The sequence below is a fragment of the Salmo salar genome, chromosome 21, assembly GCF_965601325.2.
Source record: "Salmo salar chromosome 21, fSalSal1, whole genome shotgun sequence".
Classification (NCBI taxonomy): Eukaryota; Metazoa; Chordata; class Actinopteri; order Salmoniformes; family Salmonidae; genus Salmo; species Salmo salar.
In genome coordinates this window covers 27,865,600-27,877,920 of record NC_138311.1, presented here as the reverse complement: position 1 = coordinate 27,877,920, position 12,321 = coordinate 27,865,600, and the positions used below count along the sequence as shown (strand labels likewise).

Here is a 12,321-nt window from a genome sequence, read left to right as displayed (position 1 = left end):
CAAGTATTACGTCATAGTCCAATTCCTCTCAGGTATATCAAATGCAATCAATCAAAACACAAAACAGGACTGGCAGGTTGTATGTTTCTGTATTTGTCCACTTATTAGAGTCTCTGGAAAACATACTGAGGGTGTGAGAGATTAAGAACGTTTGGTGTTAACGATAATTATTTCATGGTTCGTTCTGGAGTTATGCTAACCTAATATATGGCTAAACTAAAAACACAGGCGTCGTCTAGGGTGAGGTCTGTAGTTCACATGAGGTAAACGACTTATCAGCTTTCTGGAACTTTGGGCACCTGCGCTGAACGGCTGGAGTAGTTTATCTGTGTGTTGTCTTATCACCAAACAAGCCTTTTTCAAATGGCAACAGCGTCTATCCTTTGTTCGGATCATAGGAGCTGCTGCACAGCATATAATTGTATTCTCTATTAAGAAAGGTTGCACATTTCTCTTGGGTTATGCATTTAACGTTTTAACCAATCTGCTGACAAGAACAAATGGGGGTAATTAACGCTACAGTATTCATACTTTTTTGTCAGTGTGTCTCTCTTCGCTCCCTGTCCATATCTCTCGCTCGCCATTTACCTGCATGCACCGTACCAGCCCTTTGCAGTGATGGGAGACTAGGCTGGCTACATCCTGATATGGTTAACAACTTCTCAACTAGATGTTTTTTCATTTATGACAAATGGTCAGAAAAGGACTGGATAGGTGAAACCAGTTTGTTATGTGGCGTTTCTGCCACATTGCCTAAAAGTTTAAACGATCCAATCCTTTCACATTGTTTGGTTCAACGAGGACAGAAACTCATTAAGGGGTTTTGGGACATCATTTGATGTGTTTTCAGTGTCATCTCCAAGCAAGTAAAAAGGATTTAAAAAACACATTTTACCTCCATTTTGTTCAAATCTACCAGAAATTGTCCGTTTCTCCTCTTCACGTTCGTAATGAGGAAATGTGCATTTGGTCAGGCACTACAGCTATAGAAAAACACTTACCAAAGCAAACGTGAACAAAGAGAAAGTAATGCTCTATTAATTCTACAAATAATCATCTACAGTTAAAACATAACATCAAAATAATTTCCAGATGGTAAAGCTTATCAACCTGGGTCACATTTGCAGGAGATCTCCACCAAAAACAATAGAGGTATCACAAATATTTCCCCCTGAAAAAGACACTGCTCCATGTTCAGACTGTCTAGTGCAGGAGGGAGAGATTCTCACACACCAATTTATAGACTAAGGTATTCAACCCTGGTCCGGAAGAGCTACTGGGTATGTAGGCTTTTGTTCCAGCCCTGAACACACACATTCGGTTCGGGTAATCATTGTCCAAACAGAAGACCATGATTAATTGAGTCAGGTGTGATTACAGGTCTGGAACAAAAGCCTGCACCCTCCAGTACCTCTCCAGGAATAGAGTTAGAATCCCTTGGAGTAGGGAATGTTCCAACGTCAGATGGCCCAAATTGAGGAACAGCAACAGATTGCGGCGCAACATGTTGGGATTCAGCATGAATTTATCAGGAATTGTATTATTGTTCTCCATCCTTCCAAAGACATGTTGTTCTGATTTCCTTGTCTGGTTGCTACAGTAACAGGACTCACACAGAGGAGGAAATCTCAACAACACATTACTTTTTCATAGGCGTAATTTCAGGGTAACTACTAACTGTAAGGGTATAACTCATGTAATTACCTTGTAACAAAGTCTAAGTACAGGCAGCTATATTTCTTACCTTTGTTAATCAAGTTTTGAACCTAAAAAAAGGTTCTAAACACAGCATATCTGCACATAAATAACTTGTTACAGGGTAAGAACATAGGTTATTCCACTGGTAGTCCCTATGCAGTCATTATACCTCATTATCTGTCCAGAGAACCTATGAACCATTCCCGAAAAATCCACACCAATTTCCACAGTTTGAACATGGAGCAGTGTCAACTGTCCTAAAAAAAGCACAGCTTGTTCGGGTTTTGATTGAGTCCTCTTGTAAATGTGTAGGTATAGGAGATTTTGGGTGTTACAGTGAGGGGAAGACAGAGCACACAAGGGGTGCAGTAGCACGACTTACTCAGCTTTCGCCCCCTGAATCAGGAGAGCGTTGACACAGTCCAAACTGCCTGCACGGGCAGCCTTATGGATGGGTGTCTCACCCACATAGTCCTGAGAAAGAGAGAGGGAGGTTATAGAGAAAGAGAAGGAAAGAGAAAGAAATATGTTACACACTGTATTTACACAAACTGAAGCAGTTGCTTACATTGGTTTCTTGTGCTGCAATAATATGCAGCAGGTTAGCCTCCCCCCTCTCATTTCCCTTAGAGCAGTGTCTGGTGAGATCTGCCAGACACCAGGGTAAAGTTCTCCAGAGGCAGAGTGAACTCTTCACCCCAGCTGCACAGCCGACCACATGGCTGTAGAGTATCAAGCATGAGAGAAAGATATTGCAGTAGAGAGAGAGAGAGAGAGATGTAGAAGGCTGTGGCAAGAGCTAGCAAAAAAAAATAGATCCCTCCTCCACGAGAGAGAAAGTGAGGGAGGTGCTGAAAGAGTGGTAGAGAGAGATTGAGTGTTTTTCCAACAAATCCCTCCATCCATAACCACTGTTCTTCACATCCAGAGAATGTAGGCCATTTGACATGCTGTAGTGGTGACCCACCCTGCACCTCATCCCTGGGTGGCTCTATTCAATCCATACAAGGGAGGGGTTAAAAGAGGGTGATGGGTTTAATGGAGGGGAAACTGTATGGCTATTTTTGAAATGGGTGTTGATTTTTTTTATGTAAGCTGTATTAAAGCTCTATTAGAAATAAGTGACATGCTGCAGCAAGCCAAGAGAAGAGGTAGGAGTTATGCCATCATGACCTACTATTCAGATGTCTCTGAGTGGTGCAGTGAAGCATCAGATGGTCAGTGAAAATGTGTGCACACAAGACAGGAGCGTAAGCAAAAGAACATGTCAGAAAAACACACAAAACACCAATGACATCAAGTCTAAATAAAAACAATATTGTCTTTTCATATGTAGATTGTGGTTTTCTGTCAGTCATTAAATCCAACAGCATGGAGATAAAAGCAGGCTGGCTGGGGCTCGTAACACACACGGGGTTGAGGAGGTTTTATAGATGTAATAACAACCATAGCCACAAAACAGAATGGAAATCTTTCCTCATAACATACAGTACCAGTCAAAAGTTTGGACACCTACTCATTCAAAGGTTTTTCTTTATTTTTACTATTTTCTACATTGTAGAATATTAATTATTAATCATAATCAAAACTATGAAATAACACATACGGAATCACGCAGTAACCAAAATAAGTGTATATTTGACATTCTTCAAAGTAGCCACCCTTTGTCTTGATGACAGCTTTGCACACTCTTGGCATTCTCTCAACCAGCTTCATGAGGTAGTCACCTGGAATGCACCTCAATTAACAGGTGTAACCTTGTTAAAAAAAGTTACATTTGTGGAATTTCTTTCCTTCTTAATGCGTTTGAGCAAATCAGTTGTGTTGTGACAAGGTAGGGGTGGTATACAGAAGATTTGGTAAAAGACCAAGTCCATATTATGGCAAGAACAGCTCAAATAAGCAAAGAGAAACGACAGTCCATCATTACTTTAAGACATGAAGGTCAGTCAATCCAGAACATTTCTAGAACTTCGAAAATGTCTTCAAGTGCAGTCGCAAAAAACAATCAAGCTCTATGATGAAACTGGCTCTCATAAGGACCGCCACAGGAAAGACCCAGTTTCCTCTGCTGCAGAGGATAAGTTCATTAGTTACCAGCCTCAGAAATTGCAGCCCAAATAAATGCTTCACAGAGTTCAAGTAACAGACACATCTCAACATCAACTGTTCAGAGGAGACTGAGTCAGGCCTTCATGGTTGAATTGCTGCAAAGAAACCACTACTGAAGGACACCAATAAGAAGAGACTTGCTTGGGCCAAAAAAACACGAGCAATGGACATTAGGCCGGTGGAAATCTGTCCTTTAGTCTGATGTGTCCAAATTTGAGATTTTTGGATTCCAACCGCCGTGTCTTTGTGAGATGCAGAGTAGGTGAACGGATGATCTCTGCATGTGTGGTTCCCACTGTGAAGCCTGAAGGAGGTGCTTTGCTGTTGACACTGTCTGTGATTTATTTAGAATTCAAGGCACACTTAACCAGCATGGCTATCACAGCATTCTGCAGCGATACCAGCCTATGTGGTTTGACGCAACACACCTCTAGGCTGTGTAAGGTCTATTTGACCAAGAAGGAGAGTGATGGAGTGCTGCATCAGATGACCTGGCATCCACAATCACCCGACCTCAACCCAATTGAGATGGTTTGAGATGAGCATTGAGGTTGGGGACCGCAGAGTGAAAAAAAAAAACAGCCAACAAGTGCTCTGCATGTGGGTACTCCTTTAAGACTGTTGGGAAAGCATTCCAGGTGAAGCTGGTTGAGAGAATGCCAAGAGTGTACAAAGCTGTCAAGGCAAAGTGTGGCTACTTTGAAGAATCTCAAATATATTTGGATTTGTTTAACTTTTTTGGGTTACTACATGATTCCATGTGTTATTTCATAGTTTTGATGTCTTCACTATTATTCTACAATGTCGAAAATAGTAAAAATAAAGAAAAAAAACGGTATTTATTTATTTTATTTCACCTTTATTTAACCAGGTAGGCTAGTTGAGAACAAGTTCTCATTTGCAACTGCGACCTGGCCAAGATAAAGCATAGAACCCTTGAATGAGTAGGTGTGTCCAAACTTTTGACTGGTAATGTACATTCAATCTAAATGTGTAACTGGTACCAATTCAGATGGGTCAAGGGTCAGGTGGCCCAAAGCCAGGATGATCCCTTTGATTGGATCAGTCTGAGCTCAGCCTCTCTCACAAACACTGGATGCTGTCATTTTTACTATGTCTGTTCCCCTTTTCCTACTGTGTGTGTGTGGGTAGGTGTATGCATCCATGTGCACTGTACCTGTCTGTTGATGTCGGCGCCAGCTTGCAGCAGCCAAAGCAGGCATTCTGGGTGGCCCCCAAACGCAGCGATGTGAGTGGGTGTCTGAGCAAACCTTGTGGTTACTGCGTTGACTCCACAGCCCACCTGCACCAGACGCATCACACACTCCAACTGAGAAGAGACAGAAATATATACAGTTATAAACACACACAGTTGAAGTCAGAAGTTTACATACACCTTAGCCAAATACATTTAAACTCAGTTTTTCACAATTCTTGACATTTAATCCTAGTACAGATTCTCAGTCCTAGGTCAATTAGGATCAGCACTTTATTTTAAGAATGTAAAATGTCAGAATAATAGTAGAGAGAATGATTTATTTCAGCTTTTATTTCTTTCATCACATTCCTAGTGGGTCAGAAGTTTACATACACTCAATTAGTATTTGGTAGCATTGCCATATCAATTGTTTAACTTCGGTCAAACGTTTCAGGTAGCCTTCCACAAGCTTCCCACAATAAGTTGGGTGAATTTAGGCCTGTTCCTCCTGACAGAGCTGGTGTAACTGAGTCAGGTTTGTAGGCCTCCTTGGTCGCACACACCTTTTCAGTTCTGCCCACAAATTTTCTATAGGATTGCGGTCAGGGCTTCGTGATGGCCACTCCAATACCCTGACTTTGTTGTCCTTAAGACATTTTGCCACAACTTCGGAAGTATGCTTGGGGTCATTGTCCACTTGGAAAACCCATTTATGACCAAGCTTAAACTTCTTGACTGATGTCTTCAGATGGTACTTCAATATATTCACATAATTTCCCTGCCTCATGATGCCATCGATCTTGTGACGTGCTCCTGCAGCAAAGCACCCCCACAACATGATGCTGCCACCCCCATGCTACACAGTTGGGATGGTTTTCTTCAGCTTGCAAGCCTCCCCCTTTTTCCTCCAAACATAACGATGGTCATTATGACCAAACAGTTCTATTTTTTTTTCATCAGACCAAAGGACATTTCTCCAAAAAGTACGATCTACGTCCCCATGTGCAGTTGCAAACCGTAGTCTGGCTTTTTTATGGCGGTTTTGGAGCAGTGGCTTCTTCCTTGCTGAGCGGCCGTTCAGGTTATGTCGTTATAGGACTCGTTTTACTGTGGATATAGATACTTTTGTACCCGTTTCCTCCAGCATCTTCACAAGGTCCTTTGCTGTTGTTCTAGGATTGATTTTCACTTTTCGCACCAAAGTACATTCATCTCCAGGAGACAGCACACGTCTCCTTCCTGAGCGATATGGCGGCTGCGTGGTCCCATGGTGTTTATACTTGCGTACTATTGTTTGTACAGATGAACGTGGTACCTTCACGCGATTAGAAATATCTCCAAAGGATGAACCAGACTTGTGGAGGACAACAATTTTTTTTCTGAGGTCTTGGCTGATTTCTTTTGATTTTCCCACAATGTCAAGCAAAGAGGCACTGAGTTTGAAGGTAGGCCTTGAAATACATCCACAGGTACATCTCCAATTGACTCAAATTATGTAAATTAGCCTATGAGAAGCTTCTAAAGCCATGACATATTTTTCTGGAATTTCCAAGCTGCGTAAAGGCACAGTCAACTTAGTGTATGTAAACTTCTGACCCACTGGAATTGTGATTCAGTAAATTACAAGTGAAATAATCTGTCTGTAAACAATTGTTGGAAAAATGACTTGTGTCATGCACAAAGTAGATGTCCTAACAGACTTGCCAAAACTATAGTTTGTTAACAAGAAATTTGTGGAGTGGTTGAAAAACAAGTTTTAATGACTTCAACCTAAGTGTATGTAAACTATATTTATATATATATATATATATAGTATACATACACTTAGGTTGAAGTCATTAAATACTAGTTTTCAACCACTACACTTAGGTTCGAAGTTCATTAAATACTATGTTTTTCATACCACTCCACAAATTTCAAATATATATATATATATATATACACACACACACATAATACAGTGTGTCAAAGCCCCCTGCTGTGTCTGTCCTGCTGTGAGGAAATCCACAGGCCATCAAGCAAAACAGTATAGTGGAGAAATACAAAAGGCCTACAGTATCAGTATTTCCTGTAATCAAATACCTCCCTGCGGTTATTTTACAACCGGTACAAATCACACTAGGCTGGGGTGGTATCCAGATTGTCATACCTTCATACTGACCTTCAGCCATACATGGATATTTGATAATACCGCCACTGAACACAAGGGGCGCTATTTTCAAACACCACTGAGCCTTTGTAATTCCAAGGTTAGCAATGCTAACAAGTACATGCAAGACTCTTGATCCACGAGGCGATTCTCTGCTGTTACTGGCAAGCGAAGCTTGATTTTCAAAGACGCTAACCACTTAGCTAGATAGCTAACTAGCTACTAATTTAGCACACCAAATGCACAACTGCAGAGCATTTAGCAAACTTTAGACAGTTAACTTAATAGTTATAACAAATCTTAGCTGGCAAACATTTAGTTGTGAATTCCACACTGTAACTAGACCACCTGGCTCGTGCTGCACAACAGCGAGTGACTCACAAGGCTCCGGTCTCTCATTGTTGTGCTTGTAAACAAACACCACGTGAACGGGTACTACCGTTATGCTTCATAATGAAAAATTGTGACAGGTGAAATGAAGAAGGCAATCTTCTTTATCTCCTAACATATTGCACAAGTTGACTGCAGGTATTTACTTAAAAAGTAGCTACAACATTCAAATGTATAAAAAAAAAAGAAATTGTTAATGGTATTGAAAAACCATTTGTGGTTATTTCCAAATACTCCGGTATATGGTATACCGCCAAAGCCTAAATCAGACCCAAATAACTATATTACATTTGTGTAATGCATCTTATCCAGAGTGAGTACAAACATTTTTGCACTGGTCCCTCGTGGGAATCGAACCCACAACCCTAGTGTTGCAAGCACCATACTCTACCAACAGCCTCGTGGGACCTACCACCTCACTTAGTGTTAAACCAACCTATAAAGGGTGTTTTTAATTTTTTTATTCAAACTATTTGACATGTCAAATGTTGATTTCTGCAAGAGTGAGGTGTGATTTAAAGTGCCACTGCAGTCTCCTTTTCACCTCATTTAACACCTGATTTAGTTAGAAGGCACATCGCAATAGGTGGTGCAGGTAATTCATGGCGCAGTTTGGGGGGGGGGGGGGGGGGGGCTTTCCATAACCCTATGCAAATACAGTCTGACCCTCCGTGGGAGTCGCTTGATCAACCATATGTTTTTGCAGCAGTAGCAACAGTGCTGTAGCAGGACATTTATTAGACAAGGATGTAACCTCGAAGTTGACCATGCTCCATTTTGTTTGTATATTGTGTGTGTGCAAGTTAGTTTAATCACTTGTGATGATCATAAAAACTATGCTTCTCACAACCACAAACTGCCTTGTGTTCAGTCATTGAGTCATGCAGACCATGCCTCGGGCTATTTGTAAAACCCTGCTCTAACAGTAACAGGATACAGTAACAGTGTGAATACTAACTCAGCAGCACAGAGAGTCAACGGATGACTCGATTTTAGTAAATGCCTGAGGCTGAGCTAGCATACTGTCACTAACCAGGCAGGGACAGGGAAATAGAGAGGGCAGAATGTGTTGTTCTCAGTGTGTGCTTAAAATAGATTGACCGTTTATACAGTGTAGCTATTGTACTTTCACTTCTCTCTCAAATCGATCAGCATCCAGTCAGTGATGAGGCTGATTTGCACAGCGGTCTAAAGCACTGCGTCTCAGTGCTAGAGGTGTCACTGGACACCCTGGTTCGAATCCAGGCTGTATCACAACCGGCAGAGATTGGGAGTCCCATAGGGCGGCGCACAATTGGCCCAGCGTCGTCCGGGTTTGGCCGGTATTGTAAATAAGAAGTTGTTCTTAACTGACTTATTTAGTTAAATAAAATGTTAAATAAATAAAAATTAAAAACATGGCTTTATAATGTTCCTCCTAGTTAAACAATCAGGTAGGCTGGACAGGAGCTCACCCCGTCCTTCGGTTGAGTTGTTTACAATGTTAATGTATACACTTGCACATGGGAAGGAGTCCAGTGTGCTTACAAACTGCCTTTTGGCGCATTACAGGTTATTGGTTTTCCAACGCAACCAATAAACAATCGAGCCCGCCACACTGTAACCGGCTGAAAGACGTTCAGTGATGGTCTTGTTCATTTTAAACAGTCCCAATGTAAATCATTACACAATTTGACACATTCTGCCTTCTCCCTACAGTTCAGCCATTAGCTTCGCCCATGACTGCCTCGTGTGAACTACAATCCCGAAGCTGTTTTAACGTTTAGAAACGTCTAATAATCATAGCTTGCAATATGGCTTTCGAAGCATATGGCCCTTATTTTTCATCAGTGATAAAAAAAATAATTCAAATAAAACGACACTTACTGTAGCAGTTTTGCACATATCAAAGAAACGACACTTCCCGAGTTAAACCTACACACAGGTGTTCGGAGCATGCTAGATAGCTAATTAGTACAGGTGGTCACCTCTTGGCTTCCATCTGTTGTCCGTAAACAAGCGCTGTAACATGGAGATATGGCCGTGTGGGAACACGTTATCAAGGTGTGTATCAAATTGTTATTTCTGGCTGATATGAATGATATGGTCCTTATGCTTCCAAAACCGGGCAGCATGCGACACATGTTAATGTTCAGACCGAACCGTGTCAGGGAGGGACCTTAAAACTCCCCCTGAAGACGCCTTCGTCCAATGACTTGTGTAATCTAATGGAACTAAAGAGTCATGATCAAGGGCGAGCTAGCTAACGTTACCTAAATATTTATAATTCAGTCGCGGTCAGTCTGTCTTAAAATGGCAGCTGGAAACCTCGGCCAAAGATGGTTAGAAACTCTGTGCCTCGGCCTTTTCATTTCTTGGTAATAAAAAAAAATCCCATTACCTTTCCAAAATGAGCAGCCCAATGTATGGGTGTCCAGCCGTAGAAAGAGTCCTCCACGGCTAAATCCGCCGGGTTTGAGGTGCATTGAAGAAGCGAGCACAACGCACCGATATCTCCATCCCTGCACGCCCGGTGGAGTGGGAAGCGAACGTTAAGAACCTCCTCACTTGAAAATCCCGACTCATTGCCCAAAGACATTATCAAACGAATATAAAACACTATTTTAGCAAGGTAACGGTAAACGCAGTCGCCTGTTTCCAAATGTAATTATTGTGGTAATGCTTCTTTGAGTGCCTTTTCACGAAGGCATCGGCATCTGCTTGCAACATTGAGCACACAGAGACAGTGATGAGGCTCGAGTTTCTTGTCCAATGCACTGAGAATAAAACTTGAAGCGACTTGCAAATTCAGGAATGGAGTTTTGTACACATGACTCGGCACTAAATTCACACCTTATTATCTGATACATGTAATAGAAATACTGGCAATCTCTGCCTGTATCCTAGGCTATTATACCTGCAAAACGTCAACAAACCTAGCCGATCTACTTACAATTGGATGCATGGCTCTTTGCAATTAGATTGCACAAGAATATCGGCCTAAATAACTTTTTATTGCAACAATGAAACCTAAGATTGAGTTACATACTGTAGTCTACGATTCACAAAATAAACTCAGTGTACTTCTCAGCAATGTCCATTTTAAAAACAATGGATTGTAGTATCCTATATTCAGCTAAGGTAGGTCAAAACAGCCACATATAACAGTCTGGCTATTTTGACTGTGATTTCAGTATGTGCATGGCTTATGCATAAATACGTGTAACACTTACTGCTAAGGAAAACTTTTCTCCAACTTACTATTACTGTGGCCAAGCTCAGTGGTTCCCAAGCTGTGGAGTGTGCGAGGGGATAGTGCATCAGCAGTTTTCCTCTTGTCATGTCAGTCATTGCATACATTAGAGAGCTATTTATAACTTCTCAGAAATGTCCAGCTCAACTAGACCATGTCAGCAAACGTTATTTAGCTAGGCTTTTTAGCCAATTGATTTTGTTGTAATGCTTGAGTCACTAACATAATAAAACACTGGGGGTCACCAGTTTATAAGGACACACAGGTGTCTAATCACTGCCGGGTGTTTTATTTATTTAATCTTTATTTAACTAGGCAAGTCAGTTAAGAACAAATTATTATTTACAATGACGGCCAAACCCTAACCCGGACGACACTGGGCCAATTGTGCGCCACCCTGTGAGAGTTCCAATCACGGCCGGTTGTGATACAGCCTGGAATCGAACCAGACCGCTGCGCCATTCGGGAGCTCACATGAACACATAAGACATGGCAAAAATGTCTAGAATTGCTGAAAATCTGCTTTAAAATGGCGAAAAAAAGTCTCCATCCCATGGCAAAATGTATTGAATTGCAGAAAATAAGCTTTAAACATGCAAAATGTTATCTCCACCAACGAGGTGTGTGAACAGTTTGTCACAAACAGACTTCTGCCCATGGAAATAGACGTGGGGCGCGGGATGTTCGCCAATGCTGGAATGGTGGCCAGAGTGAAAACGTTTGGGAACTCCTGGCCTACCACCAAAAATACTGGTGATTAACTATACCCTCTTCTATTCAATTCAAGGGGCATTTTTGGCACGGGAAACATATGTTGGGAAACATATATAACGTTGCCGAAAGCAAGTGAAGTATATGTGCTCATACTCAGTATTGTTGTGGCTGAAGTAATGAGATGCTGTCTCTCCTCCATATCTGGGGGTTGTATGCCACCCTGTGGTCGATGGTCTAATTGCAACATGTTTTACTGAGCGCAGAACACAAGCACAGTAAAACACGTACTTTTGTGATATCCGACAGACGTTTTAGATATTAAAAAGTCAATTTATAGGTCATTTCTATCGTGTTGCATGATTGGAAAATTATCGGATATTTTTATAAAACAAAATTAATCGCTTTTCCACTGCTCTGTCCGCAACTGCATTCATAAACGCCATGTAACCCTGAATTTTAACCCTGAATTTCAAACACAGATTCGACCACAAAGATCGGGGAGGTTTTCCCAATAATAATGGCCTTTAATGTTCGTTCAAATCGGTGCGAGGTTTTGTTCAGTTATGAGGTTATAGATGCACTATTGTAAAGTGGTTGTTCCATTGGATATCATAAGGTGAATGCACCATTTTGTAAGTCGCTCTGGATAAGAGCGTCTGCTAAATGACTTAAATGTAATGTAAAATGTAATGAGGCAGAGACATAGGCTACGTCATCATTGTTCAGAAAAGGGTGGACGTGAGTGAAGGGAGGTGGCGTGAGCAGCAGAAGCTACGTAGAATAAAATGTGTGCGTAAAATACATGCGCAGAACGCATCCGTAGTTTTG

General features: G+C 41.4%; 1 protein-coding gene across 2 annotated transcripts in view; it reads right to left on the bottom strand.

Annotated features, from left to right (window-relative positions):
- Positions 1-10,294, bottom strand: part of LOC106582137 (ankyrin repeat domain-containing protein 10) — a 34,614-nt gene extending 24,320 nt beyond the window's left edge. Inside the window, exons 1-3 of one of the 2 annotated variants that reach the window (XM_014164906.3) lie at positions 9,928-10,294; positions 4,988-5,140; positions 2,081-2,172 (exon numbers count right to left, since the gene is read on the bottom strand). In XM_014164906.3, coding sequence (XP_014020381.2) covers positions 2,081-2,172; positions 4,988-5,140; positions 9,928-10,125 — 443 coding nt within the window. In that variant the 5' untranslated portion in view covers positions 10,126-10,294. Of the gene's footprint in view, positions 1-2,080; positions 2,173-4,987; positions 5,141-9,413; positions 9,662-9,927 lie in introns of those variants that run through there. The other variant, XM_014164907.3, reaches the window with a different exon arrangement.
- Positions 10,295-12,321: the final 2,027 nt, after the last annotated feature.